The 21803-nt window shown below is 58.7% G+C and overlaps 3 protein-coding genes across 6 annotated transcripts; 2 read left to right on the top strand and 1 right to left on the bottom strand.

The window, feature by feature from the left end:
• Positions 1-641: 641 nt before the first annotated feature.
• Positions 642-5273, top strand: LOC134430967 (ATP synthase F(0) complex subunit C1, mitochondrial-like). Of its 3 annotated transcripts, none has more exons than XM_063178880.1 (5): positions 642-744; positions 1428-1476; positions 2208-2282; positions 2610-2779; positions 4380-4587. In XM_063178880.1, the coding sequence occupies exons 2-5, from the start codon at positions 1438-1440 to the stop codon at positions 4570-4572; spliced, it is 477 nt and encodes a 158-aa protein (XP_063034950.1). In that variant the 5' UTR covers positions 642-744; positions 1428-1437; the 3' UTR covers positions 4573-4587. The 3 variants fall into 3 exon arrangements, with proteins under 3 accessions (XP_063034950.1, XP_063034952.1, XP_063034951.1); XM_063178882.1 differs by lacking the exon at positions 4380-4587 and adding an exon at positions 5090-5273 and having other exon boundaries at positions 650-744; XM_063178881.1 differs by lacking the exon at positions 642-744 and adding an exon at positions 896-980.
• Positions 5274-7195: 1922 nt separating this feature from the next.
• On the top strand, positions 7196-15093 carry LOC134430925 (ubiquitin-conjugating enzyme E2 Z-like). 2 transcript variants are annotated; one of them, XM_063178819.1, is made up of 8 exons: positions 7196-7521; positions 8456-8528; positions 9569-9756; positions 10097-10208; positions 10833-10945; positions 11379-11469; positions 12669-13041; positions 13382-15093. In XM_063178819.1, exons 1-7 carry the CDS (start codon positions 7196-7198, stop codon positions 12840-12842), a joined length of 1077 nt encoding a protein of 358 aa, XP_063034889.1. In that variant the 3' UTR covers positions 12843-13041; positions 13382-15093. The 2 variants fall into 2 exon arrangements, with proteins under 2 accessions (XP_063034889.1, XP_063034888.1); XM_063178818.1 differs by having other exon boundaries at positions 13378-15093.
• A 693-nt stretch (positions 15094-15786) lies between these two features.
• LOC134430974 (vacuolar-sorting protein SNF8-like) lies at positions 15787-20659 on the bottom strand. The gene is made up of 8 exons (XM_063178889.1): positions 20606-20659; positions 20199-20249; positions 19943-20081; positions 19209-19313; positions 18463-18535; positions 17526-17667; positions 16886-16960; positions 15787-16534 (listed from the first exon to the last, which is right to left on the bottom strand). The coding sequence occupies exons 1-8, from the start codon at positions 20657-20659 to the stop codon at positions 16415-16417; spliced, it is 759 nt and encodes a 252-aa protein (XP_063034959.1). The 3' UTR covers positions 15787-16414.
• Between the last annotated feature and the right edge of the window lie 1144 nt (positions 20660-21803).

Genomic DNA, 21803 nt, shown 5'->3' with positions numbered 1-21803 from the left:
AAAGAAGCCTTGAGGGGAATTTTTAGGAATTTTGGGCTTTTTTTCCCTAGCAGGGCCGCGTAGCTCCAGGATTTCCATGGAATTCCCACAGGCACGGCGGGAGGAGCAGGTGGTGAAATAAAGGAGAAATAATAACAAAAATGACAAATAGTAATAATAATACAGGAGTTATTATATAAAAATAAAGGAGTTTAATCCCGAGCTGAAATGCGACGTTTCTGACCCCACAGAACCCTGCCTGGTCCTACAGAACCTTCTCTGATCCCAAAAAACCCTCCCAGATCCCACAGAATATTTCTGGTCGCACACATCCTCTTTTTAACCCCACAAACCCTCTTTTTAACCCCACAAACACTCTCTGACCCCACAAACCCTTTTTAACACAAAAAAAACCCTTTTAACCCCACAAACTCTCTCCTCACCCCAAACCCTCCCTCACGGCACTGGCCCCGCCCCTTCCCGCCCACCGCCAGATTGACACCTGCCTCACCCAATCAGCGACCGCCACCGCCCTCAACCCACCAATCACCACCCTCACCCCCGCCCCTCCCCCCCTCCTCCTTCCCGCCATGCCCGGATGCGGGGAGGCGGGGTTTCCTCGGCGCCCGGCCAATGGGGAGGGCGGGCGCGGGCGCGCGCGCGCGGCGGCAGCCAATGGGCGCGGAGGACGCCGGGGGGGACACGGCCAAGGTGACGCTGCCCACAGAGCCGCCGCCGCCGCCGGCCCGAGCGGACCCCGCGCAGGTGGGACCCGGCCCGGCCCTGCCCGCCCATCCCGGGGCTGCCGCGGCTCCCGGGGCTGCTGGGCAGGGCTGCGGGCCCGGCCGGTGCTCGCTGGGGTCGTGCCCTTCGCTGCCCGGCGGGCGGTGGGGCCTGCGCTGCCCTCGGGGGTTGCGAGGGCGCTGGTGTGGGAGGGAGGGCGGGAGGAGCCGACCGGGACAGGCACCGAGCGGGGATTAACGGGAAGGACACGAGGCCGGGTGAGGGCGGAGGGACAGCCGGGGACACGGAGGGGACGGGGAGGTTAAAGCCTCGGGGACACGGGGGTTAAAGCCTCGGGGACGCGGTGCGGACAGGGTGGGGTTAAAACCTTGGGGACAGGGTGGGGACAAGTCGGGACACGGAGGGGTTAAATCCTTGGGGACATGGTGAGTCAAAACCTTGGGGACACAATGGGGTTAAAACCTTGGAGACAGTTCGGGACATGGTGGGGTTAAAACCTTGGGGACAAGTAAAACCTTGGGGACACAGCGGGGTTAAAGCCCCGGGGACACAGCGGGGTCAGTGGGACAAAGCCCTGGGGACACAACCTTGGGGACAGTGCCCCGGGCGGGGGACAGGGGTGGCCTGGTCACAGCAGCACCGGCAATCCGTCCCGTTTGTTTTTGTTTAAGTTTATTTACAATTTCTGCGTCTTTCTGTGGCAGATCCAGCACCATGCAGGCTCCCGTGGCTCTCCTCGGCTCCCCAGCGCTGGTAGGTGCTGCCCTGGCAGGAATTGGGGATTTGGGGATTTGGGAATTGGGGATTTGGATTTGGGGGTTCCTCCCCTGTCTGAGCTGGATCCCGGCGGTCCCAGCCTGGCTCTGAGCAGGGAGGGAGGGGACAAGGTGACCTCTGGTGACACGTGTGAGTGGCTGGCACCGAGCTCAGCCCCGGGGCTGGGAGCAGCACCAGAGCAGGGTTCCCTTGGGTGGCTCTGGAATCCCTTTTTTTTTTTTTTTTTTTTTTTTTTTCTGGGAGAAAATGGGGGGGAAAATGGGAATAATGGGATTTCTGGGGCTGGCACCTGGCCGTGCTCGGCCTGGGTGGTGTGGGGTTGGTCCAGGGGGCTGGGACAGAAACACCTGCATTGATAAACCTTCATTGGCCAATTTTGGGGTGTTTTAGGGGGGTTTCAGAGCTCCATAAAACACCTGCATTGATAACCCCTCATTGGCCAATTTTGGGGTGTTTTAGGGGGGTTTCAGTGCTCAATAAAACACCTGCATTGATAACCCCTCATTGTCCAATTTTGGGGTGTTTTAGGGGGGTTTCAGCGCTCCATAAAACACTCGAGGGTCTCCTGAGGGTTGGGAATGCTGAGCTGTGCTGGCAGGGAGCGGCTGCAGGGTTTGGGTTGGGGTTTAGGGGAGGCTGGGGGTGGTTGGGCCGGGCCGTCCCCGTGTCCCCAGGTGTCCCCAGCTGTCCCTGTGCTGTCCCTGCAGTTCCGCTGCTGCTCCAGGGCTCTGGCCAGGCCCGTGTCCGTGGCTGTGTTCAGCAGGCCTGAGGAGAGCGCGCAGGTGAGGCAGCCTGGCCTTGGGCCTCATCCCCATCCTTCATCCTTCATCTTCCATCCTCATTCCTGTCCTCATGCTCATCCTCATCCTCATGCTGTTGGGTAGGACTGGCGCCCCCATTCCCATGCTAAGTGCCAGCCCCTGTCGTGTCCCCATGTCCCCGAGCTGTCCCTGCCCGTCCCTGTCGTGTCCCCGAGCTGCCCCCGTGTCCCGCAGGTGTCGCTGGCCTTGCGGCAGTCCCGCAGCTCGCCGCTGTCCCTGTCCCCGTGTCCCTGGTTGTCCCCATGGCTGTCCCCGTGTCCCCATGGCTGTCCCCCGTGTGTCCCGCAGGTGTCGCTGGCCGCGCCGCAGCCCCGGCGGCAGTTCCGCAGCTCGCCGCTCTCCCGGGACATCGACACGGCCGCCAAGTTCATCGGGGCCGGCGCCGCCACCGTGGGCGTGGCGGGCTCGGGGGCGGGGATCGGCACCGTGTTCGGGAGCCTCATCATCGGATACGCCAGGTGGGACACGGGTAGGGGGACAGACAGAGGGACAGGGACAGACAGGGGGACAGGGGATGGGCACCGTGTTCGGGAGCCTCATCATTGGATATGCCAGGTGGGACTGCCCCCAGAACCAGGGTTTGGGGCCATTCCCTGGGGTTTGGGGCCATTCCCCGGGGTTTGGGGCCATTCCCTGGTATTTTGGGCCATTCACCGGGGTTTTGGGCCATTCCCCGGGATTTTGGGGCCATTCCCTGGGGTTTTGGGCCATTCCCTGGGATTTGGGGCCATTCCCCAGGATTTTGGGGCCGGCTCTGTGTGGGTGTGTGGAACAGGATGGGTGTTAAGGGCTCGGGATGTCAATGGGTGTGTGGTGCAGCATTCCCTTAAAAATTCATCCCCCGTTCCCCTAAAAATGGTTCTTTAAAATGGTCCCCGTTCCCTTGAAAATTAATCCCCCATTCCCTTGAAAATTAATCCCCCATTCCCCTAAAAATTATCCCCTCTTCTCTTAAAAAAACCCCCATTATTCTATTAAATTAATACATTATATTAAAACAATCAATTTTCCTCTTAAAATAATCCATTTATTTAAATGATCCATTCTTCTCCTAAACAGAATCCGCTGTTCTTTTAAAAACAATGCACTCTCTTAAAACAGCTATTCTAATAGGACAGTGTTATTATCTCAACATAATCTATTCTGTTAAAATAATCTCATTATTCTATTAAAATAATTATTTTGTTATGGTAATCCGTTCTGTTAAAATGATTCTTCTCTTAAAATAATCCACTGATATTCAGTTAAATATTCAATTAAAATAATCCAATAATATTAAAAATAAAATTAATTAAATATTAAAAGATAAAATTAATTAAATATTCAAAATATAATTAATTAAATATTCAAAAATATAATTAATTATTCTATCAAATGAATCCGTGACTCTGCTGATTGTGTGAACGCACCCTCCAACTGATTGCCACCTTCCCTCTGGAGCTCTGCTGGCCCTGGAAGGAATTGGAAGAGATTTCCTGGTGTCGTTCCCTGGTTTGGGGCATTGTTCCCTGTTCCCATTCCCATTTCCACTCCCCATTGCCCCGTTCCCCATTCCCTTTCCCCATTCCCCTTCCCCATTCCCGTTCTCGCTCCTTTTCCCGTTCCCATTCCCCATTCCCCATTTTCCCATCCTCATTCTCACCCTATTCCCATTTCCAGGAGCCCGTCCCTGAAGCAGCAGCTCTTCCCCCCCATTTCCCCATTCCCATTTCCATTTTTTCTCACCCCATTTCCCATTCCCATTTTCAGGAACCCCTCTCTGAAGCAGCAGCTCTTCTCCCCCATTCCCATTTCCCCATTTTCCCATTTTCCCATTCCCATTTTTCTCGCTCTGTTCCCATTTTCAGGAACCTGTCCCTGAAGCAGCAGCTCTTCTCCCCCATCCCCATCCCCATATTCCCATCCCCATTCTCTGTTCCCATTGCAGGAACCCCTCTCTGAAGCAGCAGCTCTTTTTCCCATTCCCATCTTCTCATTCCCATATTCCCATCCCCATTTTCCCATTCCCATTTCCCCATTCCCATTTTCCCATTTTTCTCACTCTGTTCCCATTCCCAGGAACCCGTCCCTGAAGCAGCAGCTCTTCTCCCCCATTCCCATTTCCCCATTTCCCCATTCCCATTCCCATTTTTCTCACTCTATTCCCATTCCCAGGAACCCGTCCCTGAAGCAGCAGCTCTTCTCCCCCATTCCCATTTCCCCATTTTCCCATTTTTCTCACTCTATTCCCACTCCAGGAACCCGTCCCTGAAGCAGCAGCTCTTCTCCCCATTCCCATTCCCGTTTTCCCATCCCCATTTTCCCATCCCCATTTCCCCATTTCCATTTCCATATTCCCATTCCCATTTTTCTCACTCTATTCCCACTCCAGGAACCCGTCCCTGAAGCAGCAGCTCTTCTCCCCCATTCCCATTTCCCCATTTCCCCATTCCCATTCCCATTTTTCTCGCTCTGTTCCCATTCCAGGAACCCGTCCCTGAAGCAGCAGCTCCTCTCCCCATTCCCATCCCCATATTCCCATCCCCATATTCCCATCCCCATTTTCCCATCCCCATTTCCCCATTTCCATATTCCCATTCCCATTTTTCTCACTCTATTCCCACTCCCAGGAACCCGTCCCTGAAGCAGCAGCTCTTCTCCCCCATTTCCCCATTCCCATTTTTCTCACTCTGTTCCCATTCCCAGGAACCCGTCCCTGAAGCAGCAGCTCTTCTCCCCCATTCCCCATTCTCATTTTCCCATTTTTCTCACTCTGTTCCCATTCCCAGGAACCCGTCCCTGAAGCAGCAGCTCTTCTCGTACGCCATCCTGGGCTTCGCGCTGTCCGAGGCCATGGGGCTCTTCTGTCTGATGGTGGCATTCCTCATCCTCTTCGCCATGTGACATCCCCGGGGACAGCCCCTGCTGCTGCTCCCGCTCTCCTGCCAGTAAACCACGGATTTCTCTACGGAATTCCCAGTTTTGGGGCCTTTCTTGCCTTTGTTTTTTCGCTTTCCGGGGGGAAAGGTTCGGGGTGGAAGATCCCGGCTGTGGGGTGGGAGTGGGAAGGTGGAGTTAAATCTGTAAAAAAAAAATCTCCCCAAATCTGGGAAAGCAGAGGTTGGGGTTGGGTGTTGGGATGGAATTCCCATAGGAACCCACAGATTTCTCTACAGAATTCACTGTTTTGGGGCTTTTTTGCCTTTGTTCTGCACCCTCTGGGGGAGGTTTGGGGTGGAAAATCCCGGCTCTGGGGTGGGAATGGGAAGAGAGGAAAATGAAGATGAAGTCAACTGAAATCTGCAGAAATCCCCCCAAATCTGGGCCCTCTGAGAAAGCAGAGGTTGGGTTTCGGGGCTGGGATGGAATTCCCAGAGGAAACCACGGATTTCTTTATGGAATTCCCTGTTCTGGGCTTTTTTTTTGCCCTTATTTTTCACCTTCTGGGGGAAATTCGGGGAAGAAAATCCCAACTGAGGAGTGGAAAGAGAAGGTGGAGTCGACTCAAATCTGCAGAAATCGCCCCAAATCTGGGTCCTGGGCAAACCAAGCTCCATGAGGAGGGGTTGGGGTGGATATTGGGGAGAATTCCTGGGAATTCCTGGGGTGTCCCCAATCCCCTTTGGGATTTTGGGAGAGGCTGAGCTGAATTCCCACCCCAATTCCCTTTGGGATTTTGGGAGAGGCTGAGCTGAATTCCCACCCCAATCCCCTTTGGGATTTTGGGAGAGGCAACCGCGCCTGGGAGGAAAGGGAGCCCGGAGGGAGCTTGGCTCGTTACCTGCTTGGAGTAATTAAATTAATTAACGCAGCGGCCGCTGCTGGGCCCAGAGCCTGGGGCAGCGGCTGCGACCTTGCTGGGAATGGGGACACGGGAATGGGAATGGGACACGGGGAGTGGTGGCTCTGTTTGGGGACATTGCTGGGAATGGGACACAGGGATGGATGGAATTCCTGGAGGGTCTGAGGAGAAGTCACTCAGAAATCTCCGGGGTTTGGAGGAGGGTTTGGCTGTGGAGACGGGAGGGACTGGGAGAGGGACAATTCCCCGGTTGGCATGGTTCCAGAGCAACAACAGCAACAACAACAACACTGTTACCTGGGCTGGGTTACAGTAATCCTCCGGGAACGGGATACACCATTCCCGGGATACACAATTCCCGGGATACACAATTCCCGGGAATGGGATACACAATTCCTGCGATGCACAATTCCCGGGATACACAGTTCCCGGTGTCCCCGGGATGGGATGCAGCCCTGGCACAGCTGCCCGGGCCCCTGGAGGGGCCGAAAGCCCGAGGAGAGGTGACACTTGGGGACACGGTGTGCAGTGGTGATCCTGGAACCAGCGAGAGGGAAAGGATCCAGCGGGATCATCGCATCCCAGGGAATATCCCAAATGGGAACGGATCCAGCGGGGTGATCCCAAATGGGAACGGATCCAGCGGGGTGATCCCCAATGGGAACGGATCCAGCGGGATGATCCCGTCCAGCTCCCGGCCCTGCCGGACCCTCCCCAGTCCCACCCTGCTGTAACTCTGAGCCTTGTCCCACCGCTCCTGGAGCTCCGGCAGCCCCGGGGCCGTGCCCGTTCCCCGGCCAGTGCCGATCCCGGAGGATCTTCCCACCCTTTTTGCTCCTATAATCCCGCCGTCCCCCCAAAACCCCGAATTCTCCAAATTCCCCAAAACCCCGAATTCCCCGAGTTCCCGTTTCCCCCTCCCGCCCGCCAGGGGGCGCTGTGTCCGTGCCTCCCTGCCCGCCCCCCCTGCGGAGGAGCCGCTCCCGCCGCCGCTCGGTGGTGCCGGGGGCGGGGAGCGTGGGCGGCGCGGGGCCGCTCTGGCCGCGCGCCTCGGTGGTGCGGAGTCCCGGAAGCGGCGCGGGCCGAGGCCGCAATGGCGGAGAGCCCGGCGGCCGAGGACGCGGCCCCGGCCCCGGCCGCGGTGCTGGCGGCGGGCGGCGGCGGCAGCGGCTCCCCGAGCGCCGCCGGCTCCGCGGGCACCCCCGGCGTGTTCATCCCCGCCGAGCTCTGGGCGGCCGCGGGCTTCGGCGCGGCCGCGGCTCCCGGCACCGGCGTGGCCCCCGGTAGCGGCGGCGCCCCGATGGCGGCGGCGGCGGCGGGGGCCGCGCTCCTCACGCACTCCGCCTTCTGGGACCCCACGGTCAGCGGCGACTGGGACAGCGAGCGGCCCAGCCCGGCCTGCCTGCTGCGGATCAAACGGTGAGCGGAGCGGAACCGGGACCCGGCACCGGAACCGGCAGCGGCACCGACAGCGCGGGGCCCGGGCGCGGAGCGCGGCGCGGGCGTTCGGCTCGGCCCCGCGGCCGGTAACGGGCCCTGCGCCGCACCGGGTACCGGGCATGGGACAGCGCCGCGCCCTGCCGGTGTCCCGGGACAGACACGGGGACTGGTCCCGGCCCTTCCCGGTGTCCCGGGACAGACACGGGGACAGGTCCCGGTCCTTCCCGGTGTCCCGGGACAAACACAGGGACAGGTCCCGGCCCTTCCCGGTGTCCCGGGACAAACACAGGGACTGGTCCCGGCCCTTCCCTGTGTCCCGGGGCTCTCCCGGACAGGTTTGGGTTGGGAGGGTCCTTGGGCAGCTCTGTCCAAGGGAATTCCCGCCCAGGATCTCCTGAAATTCCCTGCCTGGGGAGAAGGGAAGGATTCCCGGGAATATCCCGGGAATATCCCGGGAAAGGCTGGGCAGGGACAGGTGAACCCTCCTGCCTCACCTGAGGGAACCGGGCAGGAGCTCCCGGCGGAATTCACGGCCGGAATTCCGTTGGATTTTCATTTTTGTTGGAGTTCCTGGTGCTGGAGGTGGGGAAACTCCAGGGGGGGAGAGTTCCTGGAGGGATTCCAGGGGGATTCTCAAGGATTCCAGGGGGGAATCCAGCCAGGATTCCCGAGAATCCCAGTCATGATTCCCGAGAATTCCAGCCGTGATTCCCGAGAATCCCAGTCATGATTCCCGAGGATTCCAGCCAGGATTCCCAAGGATTCCATGCCTGGGCTGCCTTTGGGGCTGTGCTCAAGGATCTCACCCAGAGCCGGGACCAAAGCTCCCCAGTCCCGGTTTAAATCCCGGTTTAACTCCCGATCCAGCCCCATCCCGGCCCATTCCCGGCTCATTCCCATTCCCCTTTCCCAGGGATATCATGTCCATCTACAAGGAGCCGCCCCCGGGGATGTTCGTGGTGCCCGACCCCCACGACATGACCAAGGTGAGGAGCCCTCGGGGGCCCCCAAACCCCGGCTGGAATCGCCCTGGGCAGGGTCTGGATGCCCGGGATGGGATCCAGGGCTTTGGGAATGCCGCAGGGTCTGGGAATGCTGGAGGGCTTGGTAATGCTGGAGCCGTGGAGAGTCTGGGAACTCCAAAGAGTTTGGGAACGCCGGAGTGTTTTGGAACGCTGGAGGATCCGGGAATGCTGGAGTGTTTGGGAATGCCGGGGAGTTTGGGGAATGCTGCTGGAAGGTTTGGGAACGCTGGAGGGTCTGGGAATGCTGGAATACCGTGGAGAGTTTCAGAGTGCTGGAGGGCTTGGGAGCTCCAAAGGGCTTGGGAGCCCTGGAGGGTTTGGGGAATGCTGGAGCCGTGGAAGGTCTGGGAATGCCACAGGGCTCGGGACCCTCAGGGCTCGGGAATGCTGCAGGGTTTGGGAAATCTGGAGGATCAGGGAATGCCGCAGGGCTGGGGAGCCGCAGGCTTTGGGGATGCTGCAGGATTCAGGAACGCCGCAGGGTTTGGGAATTCTGGAGCATCTGGGAATGCCGCAGGTGTGGGGAATGCCGCAGGGTTTGGGAACACTGGAGCCATGCAGGGTTTGGGAGCGCTGCAGGGTTCGGGAATGCTGCAGGTGTGGGGATGCTGGAGGATTTGGGAATGCTGGAGGGTTTGGGAACACCGCAGGTGTGGGGAATGCTGGAGGGTTTGGGAATGCTGGAGGGTTTGGGAGCGCTGCAGGGTTCAGGAATGCCGCAGGTGTGGGGAATGCTGGAGGGTTTGGGAATGCTGGAGGGTTTGGGAATGCTGGAGGGTTTGGGAATGCTGGAGGGTTTGGGAACGCCGCAGGTGTGGGGAATGCTGGAGGGTTTGGGAATGCTGGAGGGTTTGGGAATGCTGGAGGGTTTGGGAGCGCTGCAGGGTTCGGGAGCGCCGCAGGTGTGGGGAATGCTGGAGGGTTTGGGAGCGCTGCAGGATTTGGGAACACTGGAGCCGTGCAGGGTTCGGGAGCGCCGCAGGTGTGGGCTGTCCCCGCAGATCCACGCGCTGATCACGGGCCCCTTCGACACCCCGTACGAGGGCGGCTTCTTCCTGTTCCTGTTCCGCTGCCCGCCCGACTACCCCATCCACCCGCCCCGCGTCAAGCTCATGACCACGGGCAACAACACCGTCAGGTTCAACCCCAACTTCTACCGCAACGGCAAGGTCTGCCTCAGCATCCTGGGGTAAGCGGGGCTTAGGGTCTGCCTCAGCATCCTGGGGTGAGCTGGGCTTAGGGTCTGCCTCAGCATCCTGGGGTGAGCTGGGCTTAGGGTCTGCCTCGGTGTCCTGGGGTGAGCTGGGCTTAGGGTCTGCCTCGGTGTCCTGGGGTGAGCTGGGCCTGGGCTAAGGCTGAGCTCAGGCTCTGCTCTCAAGTGAGCACGGACAGAAGGACAGCCCAGTTTAGGCTGTGCTGGGGAAGTCTGGCTCCCGGGTCAGGCCCAGCCGTGCTCGCCAGGTCTCTGGGCTCTGCCAGAGGTGGGGACGGTGCTCTAGGTTAATTAGTGGCTCGGTTAATTGTCCCAGCACGTGGACAGGCCCGGCCTGGAGCCCGGCGCAGAGCATCTCGTCGGTGCTGATCTCCATCCAGTCGCTGATGACAGAGAACCCGTACCACAACGAGCCCGGCTTCGAGCAGGTCAGGCTGGGCTGGCACTGGCACTGGGACTGGCTGGGATTGGGATTGGGATTGCAGCCTGGAACTGGGATTATAGCCTGGGATTGACTGGGATACGGGCTGGGACTGACTGGGAACCCAGGCTCAAACTGGGACACAGGCTGGGATTGACTGGGATTGCAGGCTGGGAGTGACTGGGAACCCAGCCTGGAACTGGAATTACAGCATGGAACTGGGATTACAACCTGGGACTGACTGGGGTTCCAGGCTGGGAATGACTGGGGAACCCAGCCTAGAATTTGGTTTATAGCCTGTAGCTGACTGGAATTCCAGCCTAAAACTAACTGGGATTGCAGGCTGGGATTGACTGGGAACGCAGCCTGGAACTGGGATTACAAACTGAAACTGGCTGGGATTCCAGCCTGGAACTGGGATTACAGGCAGGGGCTGGCTGGGATTCCAGCCTGGAATTAACTGGGATTATAGCCTGGAATTAACTGGGATTATAGCCTGGAATTAACTGGGATTGTAGCCTGGAACTAACGGGGATCCCAGCCTGGAACTAACGGGGATCCCAGCCTGGAACTAACCGGGATCCCAGCCTGGAACTGGGCTCTGCCCTGTCCTGACCCTCTGTGTCCCCAGGAGCGGCACCCCGGGGACAGCAAGAACTACAACGAGTGCATCCGGCACGAGACCATCCGCGTGGCCGTGTGTGACATGCTGGAGGGAAAGTGCCCCTGCCCCGAGCCCCTGCGGTACGGACGGACACGGGGACACGGGGACAGACAGGGGGACAGCTCCAGGGGGACCAGGGGACGTCAGGATCCATTCCCAGCCGTCATTCCCGAATTCCCGGGAGCGGGCCCTGCACAGGGAGTGTGGGAGTGTGCAGGACGAAACATCCTGGGGGAAACATCCCCAGAAAATGCCTGGGAGGAGGGAGGGGAGCGCAGCTGCCGTGGCCAGGTCCCCAGGCTCTGTCCCCTCGGGCTGTGGTGACCGTGTCCCCTGTGTCCCCATGGGCCGTGGTGACTGTGTCCCCTGTGTCTCCTGTGTGCCCTGTGTCCCCATGGGCCGTGGTGACCGTGTCCCCAGTGTCCCCTGTGTCCCCATGGGCCGTGGTGACCTTGTCCCCTGTGTCCCCTGTGTCCCCTCGGGCCGTGGTGACCGTGTCCCCTGTGTCCCCAGGGGCGTCATGGAGAAATCCTTCATGGAGTACCTGGACTTCTACGAGGGCGTCTGCAAGGAGAGGCTGCACCTGCAGGGCCAGACCATGCAGGTGAGGGGGACACACGGCTGGGGCCACGTGTGGGGCACAGCTGGGGACACAGCTGGGCACAGCTGGGCGTGGGGCTGAGCCTGGACAGATGTGCAGCGCCGGGGGAATTCAGGGACGGGATCCACGTTCTCCTGGGGGAGTTTCAGAATCTTGTCCGGGGGAATTTCAGGATCCTGTCCGGGGGGAATTTGAGGAGACAGAAGGAATTTCAGGATGCTCTCCATGGGAATTTCAGGATGGGGGTCTTCTCCAGGGGGAATTCGAGGATGGGATGTTCTCCAGGGAGAGTTTCAGGGTCCTCCCCAGGGGGAATTTGAGGAGACAGAAGGAATTTCAGGATCCTCTCCAGGGAAATTCCAGGATCCTCTCCAGGGGGAATTCAAGGCATCCTGTCCAGGGGAATTTCAGGGTCTTGTCCTGGAGGAGTTCAAGCATCCTCTCCAGGGGGAGTTCCAGGATCCTTCCCAGTGGAATTTCAGGATGGGGATGTTCACCAGGGGGAATTCAAGGATCCTCTTGAAAGGGAATTTCAGGATCCTGTCCAGGGGGAGTTCCAGGATCCTTCCCAATGGAATTTCAGGAGATCCTCTCCAGGGGAATTTCAGGATCTTGTCCAGGGGGAGTTCCAGGATCCTTCCCAATGGAATTTCAGGACCCTCTCCCCCCAGGCTGGGATTTCCCTGTGGAATTCTCCCCATCCCTTCTCCCAGAGCCCCCCACCCCTCACTCCCGTCTGTTTTCCCCCATTCCCCGCTCACTCCCTTCCGTTCCCCGCTCACTCCCGTCCGTTCCCCGCTCACTCCCGTTGTTTCCCCGCTCACTCCCGTCCGTTCCCCGCTCACTCCCGTTGTTTCCCCGCTCACTCCCGTTGTTTCCCCGCTCACTCCCTTCCGTTCCCCGCTCACTCCCTTCTGTTCCCCGCTCACTCCCGTTGTTTCCCCCATCACTCCCGTCCGTTCCCCGCTCACTCCCGCTGTTCCCCGCTCACTCCCGTTGTTTCCCCGCTCACTCCCGCTGTTCCCCCGCTCACTCCCGTTGTTCCCCCGCTCACTCCCGCTGTTTCCCCCCTCACTCCCGTCCATTCCCCCCTCACTCCCGTTGTTTCCCCGCTCACTCCCGTTGTTTCCCCGCTCACTCCCGTTGTTTCCCCATCACTCCCGTTGTTCCCCCGCTCACTCCCGTTGTTCCCCCGCTGCCAGGACCCGTTCGGGGAGAAGCGCGGCCACTTCGATTACCAGGCGCTGCTGGGGCGGCTGCAGGCGCTGCGGGCGCGGCTGCAGGAGCGGCAGCAGCAGCAGGACAGCGCCGACATGGACTCGGAGAGCAGCTCCTCGGAGGCCGAGCCCGAGCCCCCGGGCTGCCCCCGCGCCTAGCGCGGCCCGGCCCGGCCCGGGACTGCGGCACAGCCGGGCCGGGGCGGGAGAGCCGCGCCCGCGCCTCCTCCTCCTCCTCCTCCTCCTCCTCCTCCTCCTCCTCCTCATCCCCGCCTTCGTCCCCGCCTCCATCCGCCCCGAGGAGAATTCCCAAAACAGAGACAGAGCCCAGCTCGGGACAGGCTCCTCTCGGACAAAGGTACTTCCTGGCATGTGGCATCAGGTTGTTTTTGGGGTTTTTTGGACAACACCTGCACTGGTTGGGGTTTTTTTTTTTTTTTTTTTTTGTTTTGGTTTTGGGGTTTTTTTTGTTTTTGTTTTTGTTTTTTTTTGTTTGTTTTGGTGTTTTTTTCCAGGTTTTTTTTTTTTTTTTTTTTTTTTTTTTTTTTTTTTTTTTTCCTCCGTTCGATTAAAGAATGAGCTCTAGACTGCAAATCCTTGCGAGCTTTTGTGCTCCGGGGCAGGGAGGGAGCGCTGGGACGGCCCCGGGCGGGGCTGGGGGAGAGCTGGGGCCTCCCTGGTGTCTCTCTTCTAGGCAGACCAAAGATAGAGGAATTCTCCCTGCTGGAATCTGGGGCTCCCTCCCCAGAGCTCTGCTCCAGCCCTGCAGGGGCCCCTTTGGAGACTTCATGGGAACTGCAGGAATCCATGGATTTGTGCGCCCTGGAGGTTTGGGCAAAGGGAGGATGAGATCAGGTTGTTGTTTGCGTGATGTTGAATTCAGCCTTTTTTGGGAGGGGTTCTCTCCTGCTGGAGCCGTGCTGGAATTCTCTGCTTCCCCCCTGGGGCCGGTGTCACCTGCAGTGTCCCCTGCTGTCCCCTCGCTGCCTGCGCCGCCCCAACACGCGGGGACGATTCCAGCTGGGCTCTGGGACAGACAGACTCGCTCCTTTGCCAAACCTTGTGAGATTCTGCCGGTTTTGGGGCTGCCGAGAGCCCCTTTTTGGGAGATGTGTGCTGTGGGTGGCACGGGGAGGTGGCAGTGGCAGTGCCACCCTTCCCCAGCCCGGCCTGGAGGTGACAGTTGCCACCGGAGCGGGAGCTCAAGGCTTCACTTTTCATTGTAGGGACACGAAATTGCACAAAATCCCGCCCAAAACCCTGCCCAAAATCCACCAAATTCTGCCCAAAATCCTGCCCAAAATCCACCAAATCCTGCCCAAAATCCTGCCCAAAATCCACCAAATCCTGCCCAAAATCCCGCCCAAAATCCACCAAATCCTGCCCAAAATCCCGCCCAAAATCCACCAAACCCTGCCCAAAATCCTGCCCTGCCCCATCCCCTCCACACCAGTTGGGCCCAGTTTGGATCCTGCTGGTGCTGGGAGAAGTTCCCAGCCTGGATCCTCATCCCGAGGGGCAGCAGGAGCCCAAATCCCACAAATCCCCCGGGAGGATTCGGGATTGCAGCAGCAGCAGGAAGGTGGGAAAGGGGGAATTTTCCTGGCTGGAAATGGGGAATTTTCCTGGTGGGAAATGGGGAATTTTCCTGGTGGGAAATGAGGAATTTTCCTGGCTGGAAATGGGGAATTTTCCTGGCTGGAAATGGGGGATTTTCTGGTGGAAAATGGGGAATTTTCTGGTTGGAAACAGGGAGTTTTCCTGGTGGGAAATGAGGAATTTTCCTGGTTGGAAATGAGGAATTTTCCTGGTTGGAAATGGGGAATTTTCCTGGTGGGAAATGAGGAATTTTCCTGGTTGGAAATGGGGAATTTTCCTGGCTGGGAATGGAGGATTTTCTGGTGGAAAATGGGGAATTTTCTGGTTGGAAACAGGGAGTTTTCCTGTTGGGAAATGGGGAATTTTCCTGGTTGGAAATGTGGATTTCCCTGGTAGGAAACTGGGAATTTTCCAGGTAGAAAATGGGGAATTTTCCTGGTTTAAAATGGGAATCTTCCTGCTGGGAAATGGGGAATTTCCATGGTGGGAAATGAGGAATTTTCCTGGTTGTAAATGGGGAATTTCCCTGGTGGGAAATGGGAATTTCCAGGTGGGAATTTTCCCTGGTGGGAAATGAGGAATTTTCCTGGTAGGAAATGGGGATTTTCCTGCTGGGAAATGGGGAACTTTCCTCGTTGGAAATGGGAAATTTCCGTGGTGGGAAATGAGGGAAATTTCCGTGGTGGGAAATGAGGGAAATTCCCGTGGTGGGAAATGAGAATTTCCGTGGTAGAAAAATGGGGAATTTTCCTGGTTGGAAATGGGGAATTTTCCAGGTGTGAAATGAGGAATTTCTGTGCTTTTCCCAAAACCTGGGGAATTGTTTCCCCTCTCTTTTCCCAATTCGGGGCTGGTTTGGGTTTAACCCTTGAGGGGAGGCTGAGCTGCCACCCCCGGGGAGGGGACAGTGCCACCTCCTCCTGTCCCCTCTGTCCCCTGGGGAGCTTTTCCAGCATTTTCAGGGCTGGGAATTCCGTGTCCCACCCTGTGGGGTGTCCCTGTGGGGTGTCCCCAGCCCTTGCTGGACCTTTGGGCAAATGGAATTTGTGGGGCTGGAACGGAGCTGGAACCAGCACTGCACACGAGGCCCTGGCAGATCCCTGCTGGTTTCTGTTGTACAGAAGAATTCCAATTATTCCAATTATTCCCGTGATTTTTTTTTTTTTTTTTGTTTGGGGTTTGTTTTTTGGGGAGGGGGTTTCTGGGTTAGTTTTTTTTTTTTTTTTGGGGGGGGGGGTTTTTTCTTTGTGCAATAAAGTTTTGTTTTGGCAGAACGGAGCCTGTGCTGTTCCTCGGTGGGGATTCTTATGGAATCACGACGACACCCCGGGGCAGCACTCCCAGTTTTCCCAGTGCCAAAATCCCATTTCCCGCCGCAAATCCCCCTCTGAGGCTCCACCCTCTCAGCTCCTTTTCCTCCTTTTCCCCAATCTGGGGCATTTCCACCCAAAGCAGGCAGCGATTCCAGCAGGGTCCATCCCGCAGAACCTCCCAAACTCTGGAATTTTTGTACAAAGCTTTTATTACTCCCAGTCCTGCTGTCCCCAGGAGGGATTCCCAAGGATTCCCAGAGGGATCCCAGGAGGGATTCCCAAAGATTCCAGGAGGGATCCAAGGGGAGATTCCCAAGGATTCCTGGAGGGATCCCAGGAGAGATTCCTGAGGATCCCAGCTGGGATTCAAGGGGAGATTCCCAAGGATTCCAAGGGGGATTCAAGGAGAGATTCCTGAGGATCCCAGTAGGGATTCCTGAGGATCCCAGGGTGGATTTCCAAGGACTCCAGAAGGGATTCCAGCCAGGATTCCTGAGGATTCCAGAAGGGATTCCCACGGATCCTGGGTGGGAATTCCAGCCGGGATTCCGAAGGACTCGAGGAGGAATTCCCAGATTCCCAGGAGGGATTAAAGGGGAGATCCCTGAAGATCCTGGGAGGGACTCCAGAGGGGATTCCAGCCAGGATTCCTGAGGGTTCCAGGAGGGATTCCCACGGATCCTGGGGTTATTCCAGCCGGGATTCCGAGGGTCCCGGGGTCATTCCCGGGTGTCCCGGGGTCGTTCCAGCCGAGATTCCGAGGGTCCTGGGGTCATTCCCGGGTGTCCCAGGGTTATTCCAGCCGGGGTTCCGAGGGTCTCAGGTCCCGGCCGCGCCGTCCTGCCCGTGCAGCTCCGAGAAGAGCGCGGGGAGCCAGAACTGCGGCTCGGCCGGAGCCTGCGCGTCCAGCCAGGCCATGCCCTCCTTCAGCAGGTGATCCTGGAGTGGGAAAAATGGGGAAAAAATGGGGAAAAACGGGATTGGGAATGGGAATAATGGCATTGGGAGCCAGCCAGGCCATGCCCTCCTTCAGCAGGTGATCCTGCAGGGAAAAACGGGGAAAAAATGGGATTGGGAATGGGACTGGGAGCCAGCCAGGCCATGCCCTCCTTCAGCAGGTGATCCTGCAGGGAAAAACAGGAAAAAATGGGGAAAAATGGGATTGGGAATGGAACTGGCACTGGGAATGACTGGGGATGGACTGGGATGCGCCGAGTTGCCGTTGCTGTTCCCATTCCCATTTTCCCAGTGTTCCCAGTTCCCATTCCCAGTGTTCCCAGTCCCACCTACCAGCACCTGCTTCGCCCTCTCCGTCTCCCACTTGAGGCTGTCCCGGATCTCGCTGACTGTCACAAATCCCTTTTTCTGGGGGAAAAAAAAAACGGGAAAAATCAGGAAAAATCAGGGAAAATCCCTCAGGGCTCCACTGCAGGGCCGCAGTGTGCTCCATGCCCAGCCATTCCCAGTATTCCCAGTTTATCCCATGTTCAGCCAGCTGCAGCACCACGGTGTGCTCCATGTTTTCCCAATCCTATTCCCAGTTTATCCCAGTTCAATCCCAGTTTATCCCAGTTTGATCCCCACCTCGGCCAGCTGCAGCACCACCGTGTGGCCCATTCCCAATCCCAGTTTATCCCAGTCTATCCCAGTTGTTTATCCCCACCTCGGCCAGCTGCAGCACCACCATGTGCTCCATGCCCAGCCATTCCCAATCCCAGTTTATCCCAGTTTATCCCAGTTTATCCCAGTCTATCCCAGTTTCCCACCTCGGCCAGCTGCAGCACCACTGTGTGCTCCATGTTTTCCCATTCCCATTCCCAGTTTATCCCAGTCTATCCCAGTTTAGTTCCCCACCTCGGCCAGCTGCAGCACCACCGTGTGGTCCATGTTTTCCCAGTTTATCCCAGTCTATCCCAGTTTAGTTCCCCACCTCGGCCAGCTGCAGCACCACCGTGTGGTCCATGCTCAGCTCGGCCGGCACCGACTGCACCAGCACCGTCCCCCCCACGGGGATGATCCCGAAGCCGCTGCCCAGCACCTTCAGCTTCCGGATGGCGCGCAGCAGGTCGTCCCTGGGACAGACGGACGGACGGACAGACAGACTGACATCCCAGATCAGGACAGACAGACAGACACACAGACTGACTGACACCCCAGATCTGGACAGACAGACAGACAGACAGACTGACTGACACCCCAGATCTGGACAGACAGACAGACAGACAGACTGACTGACACCCCAGATCTGGACAGACAGACAGACACACAGACTGACTGACACCCCAGATCTGGACAGACAGACAGACAGACAGACTCACACCCCAAACCCGCTGCCCAGCACCTTCACCTGCAGCAGGTCCTCCCTGGGACGGACGGACAGACAGACAGACACACAGACTGACAGACTGACACCCCAGATCTGGACAGACAGACAGACAGACAGACGGACACCCCAGATCTGGACAGACAGATGTTGGGCTTTTAGGGGAAAACCACCCTGGGGTTTGATTTTAGGGGAAACCCAACCCCGGGCAGGAGCAGAGCTTTGGGTGCAGCTGTGGCTCTGGGCTGGAACAGCTGGAACAGCTGGAACTGCGGCCCCGGGGACCCCAGGGATTCCTGAGGGGTTCCTGAGGGGTTCCCAGGGGGTTCCTGAGGGATTCCTGGGGTAATTTTGGGGGGTTCCTGAGGGATTTTGGGGGGTTCCTGAGGGATTCCTGGGGGATTTTGGGGGGTTCCTGAGGGATTTTGGGGGGTTCCTGAGGGATTTTGGGGGGTACCTGAGGGATTCCTGGGGGATTTTGGGGGGTTCCTGAGGGATTTTGGGGGGTTCCTGAGGGATTTTGGGGGGTTCCCGCCCCACTCACGCGCTGACGTCCTGCGCGAATTTGCCGCGGCCCTTGAGCACCTGCAGCTGCAGCTCCTCCAGCGGGATCAGCCCTGCAGCACGAGCCCAGGCGGGGATCTCAGGGGGCTTCATGGGATTTTTTGGAGATTTTCGTGGGATTTTTTGGGGGGATTTTTTTGGATTTTTAGGGGGTTTTTTTGGGGGGATTTTAAGGGGATTTTTTTTTTTATTTTTATGGCAATTTTTTATTATTTTTGGGGATTTTAATGGAATTTTTGGGGAATTTTTAATGGCATTTTTTTGGGGATTTTTTCTGCGATTTATTAGCAGATTTTTTTAGGCTTTTTTTTGGGGATTTATGGGGTTTATGGGTTTTCTGTTGTTCACCTCCGTTCCCAGTGTGAATTGCTCTTTTGGGATGAAGAACATCCCCGCTGGGAATCCTGACCCTCTGGAGATGGCCGGGATCCCTCGGATTGTTCCCTGCTCCCACAGAGTGATGGGACCGGGCGGGGATCCCCGGGATCAGAGAACGGCAGATCCCTGGCTCCGTGGATCTTTGGGATCGGGGATGATGGATCCCTGGGGTCAGGGAACGGATCCCTGGCTCAGTGGCTCTCTTTGATCAGGGGATCTCTGGGATCAGGGCACGGGGATCAGCGGATCTTTGGCATTGGTGGATCCCTGATATCAGGGCAGATGGATCTCTGGGATCAGTGATGATGGCTCCCCGGTGCCCAGCCCGGTGCCCAGCCCGGTGCCCACCTCCGTTGCGGTGCCGCAGTGCCAGGCACACCTCGATGATCTGCACCCCCAGCTCGTAGTAGAAGTCTCCGACCCCGAGCACCTCGGCCCAGAAGCCCTTCCCAGCTGGGGGGGGGCAGGGACAGGGACAGGGCTCGGATAGGGGACCCCCGAGCCCCCCGGGACACTGGGTGGGCTCTGTGCCCCCCATTGTCCCCAGTGTCCCCCCATTGCCCTGCCATTATCCCCCTCCTGTTCCCCCCTTGTCCCCACCACTGTGCCCCCATTGTCCCCCTGCTGCCCCCCCGTTGTTCCCCTGTTGTCTCCCCATTATCCCCCTGTCTGTCCCCTGTCCCTGTCCCCCTGTCTGTCCCCCTGTCATCCCCCTCCTGTCCCCTATTGTCCCTCCTGTTGTCCCCCACCATTATCCCCCATTCCCCCCCTCATTGTCCCCCTGCTGTCCCCCCATTATTCCCCCGTTATTCCCCCCATTGTCCCCCCCTGTTATCCCCCTGTCTGTCCCCTCATTGTCCCCCTGTCTGTCCCCCTGCCATCCCCCTCCTGTCCCCTATTGTCCCTCCTGTTGCCCCCTGTTGTCCCCCACCATTATCCCCCATTATTCCCCCATTCCCCCCCTCATTGTCCCACTTTGCCCCCTCCCGTTATCCCCCTGTCTGTCCCCTCACTGTCCCCGTGTCTGTCCCCTCACTGTCCCCGTGTCTGTCCGTCTGTCCCTGTCCCCCGCCCGTGCTCACAGGCCAGCGGGTCGACGCCGATGGCGGCGCACATGTGCTGGAACTGCAGCCGGAACTCGGGGCTGCGCCGGATCTCCTGCTTGTGCTTGCTGGCGAAGGCCTGCAGGTGGGTCCGGAACGTCTCCAGCTGCTTCGACATCTGGGGCACACGGACAGACAGACAGGCAGACAGACGGGCAGACAGGCACGGGACACCGGGATGGGGACAGGGACGCGCACGGGGAGGGGACCCCGGGCCCGCGGAGGGATTGCCCACCTGCGCCAGCTGATCCTCAGCCAGGACCGTGCCGCGCTCCTTGTACTTGGCCTGGGGAGAGACACCGTGAGGGCACGGCCGGGCCGGGACAGCCCCGAGCCGGGATAATCCCGAACCGGACCGGGACAGCCCCGAACCGGGACAATCCCGGACCCCGAGGATCCCGACCCGGACCGGTCCCGCCCGTGGCGCTGCCGCAGTTTCTCCCCGCGGGCTCCGAACCCGAGCCCGGCTCTGGGGGTCCCCTCAGAGCTGCCACCCCCCGGACCGAGCCCCGACCCCTCCCGGGCCCCGCTGCGCCCCCGTTCCCCGGTGTGTCCCCGGTCTGCCCCGCTGTGCCCCTGTCCCGTTCCCTGTCCCGTTCCCAGCCCTGTCCCGTTCCCTGTCCCGTTCCCATTCCCGGTGACCTCCGTCAGTTTCCTCCGGGCGATCGCCCCCGCCCCCACCCCCCGCCGGTGCATCCCGGCCCCGCCGCCGCCGCCGCCGCGGCGGACACGTCATCGGGCGCGACGGGCTGCGTCATCGGGCGCGACGCGTGACGCCTCCGGCGCGCCGCGTAAACGTCATCGAGCGCGACGCTTGGCGTCATCGAGCGCGACGCGTGACGTCATCGAGCGCGCCGCGTGCAGTCAGGGCTCCGCCCCCCGCGGGAAAGATGGCGGCACCGCCGGGAGGGAAAGGGTTAAAGGATAAAGGGTTGAAGGATAAAGGGTTGAAGAATAAGGGGTTAAAATGCTAAATGGCATTGTTATCACTTTTAGTCTTTGAATTTCAATTTTAATTTTATTGGTGTTATTCTTATCATTGGCGTTGTTATTATCATTCTTTGCGTCTGTGTGTTGTTTATATGACGTTGTACTGCGCTGTGTCCCGCTGTGTCCCGCTGTGTCGCGTCCTTTTCACGCTGTTGTCATTTTGATTTTTTAGTTTGGATTCCCCGTCCCGCTGCCGCTGCCGCTGCCGGCCTCTCCTTCCGTTTGCACGGGAATGTCCCGGCTCGGCCGGCAGAGGGGGACAGACACCGGGACGGACGGACGGACGGACAGACAGACACCGGGACGGACAGACAGACAGACAGACAGCAGGAACGGGACAGACAGACAGACAGACAGACGGGGGAACGGGACAGACAGACGGACAGACACCGGGACAGACAGACAGACAGACAGCGGGACAGATAGACAGACAGACAGACAGTGGGGAATGGGACAGACAGACAGACACTGGGAACGGGACAGACAGCGGGAATGGGACAGACAGACGGACAGACAGACAGACACCGGGACAGAGAGACAGACACTGGAACAGACAGACAGACAGCAGGAATGTGAACAGGACAGACAGACAGACAGACACGGGGCCGGGCAGCGCCGCTCCCAAACCCGGAGCCCAACGCGAACATCCCTGACAATTCCGATTTCCCCTCCGGGTCCCCTCCATCCATCAGCCCAGGGCAAAGCCCCAAAATGCCCCAAATCCCCCCAAATCCCCCAATTCCCCCAAATCCCCCAAAGCCCCCAAAATCCCCCCAAAATCCCCCAAATCCCCCAACTGCCCCAAGCCGCGGCGTTCCCGTCCCTGCCGTTGGGGTGAAGCCTCCGGGGC

Source organism: Melospiza melodia, chromosome 30 (assembly GCF_035770615.1).
Source record: "Melospiza melodia melodia isolate bMelMel2 chromosome 30, bMelMel2.pri, whole genome shotgun sequence".
Classification (NCBI taxonomy): Eukaryota; Metazoa; Chordata; class Aves; order Passeriformes; family Passerellidae; genus Melospiza; species Melospiza melodia.
Note: the sequence above shows the minus strand (reverse complement) of the source record. Positions and strands in the feature narration are given on the sequence as shown.

Excerpts from the sequence above, each read along its gene's own strand:
- LOC134430967 (XM_063178880.1), top strand. The coding sequence starts at position 1,438 with ATGCAGGCTCCCGTGGCTCTCCTCGGCTCCCCAGCGCTG. Across the intron at positions 2,283-2,609 it reads GGCCTGAGGAGAGCGCGCAG|GTGTCGCTGGCCGCGCCGCA; the intron begins GTGAGGCAGCCT and ends TGTGTCCCGCAG. Across the intron at positions 2,780-4,379 it reads CTCATCATCGGATACGCCAG|GAACCCGTCCCTGAAGCAGC; the intron begins GTGGGACACGGG and ends TCCCATTCCCAG.
- LOC134430925 (XM_063178819.1), top strand. The coding sequence starts at position 7,196 with ATGGCGGAGAGCCCGGCGGCCGAGGACGCGGCCCCGGCCCCGGCCGCG. Across the intron at positions 8,529-9,568 it reads ACCCCCACGACATGACCAAG|ATCCACGCGCTGATCACGGG; the intron begins GTGAGGAGCCCT and ends CTGTCCCCGCAG. Across the intron at positions 9,757-10,096 it reads GTCTGCCTCAGCATCCTGGG|CACGTGGACAGGCCCGGCCT; the intron begins GTAAGCGGGGCT and ends TAATTGTCCCAG.
- LOC134430974 (XM_063178889.1), bottom strand. The coding sequence starts at position 20,659 with ATGCACCGGCGGGGGGTGGGGGCGGGGGCGATCGCCCGGAGGAAACTG. Across the intron at positions 18,536-19,208 it reads ACTGCGGCACCGCAACGGAG|GGCTGATCCCGCTGGAGGAG; the intron begins GTGGGCACCGGG and ends CTCGTGCTGCAG. Across the intron at positions 17,668-18,462 it reads TTCGCGCAGGACGTCAGCGC|GGACGACCTGCTGCGCGCCA; the intron begins GTGAGTGGGGCG and ends CGTCTGTCCCAG.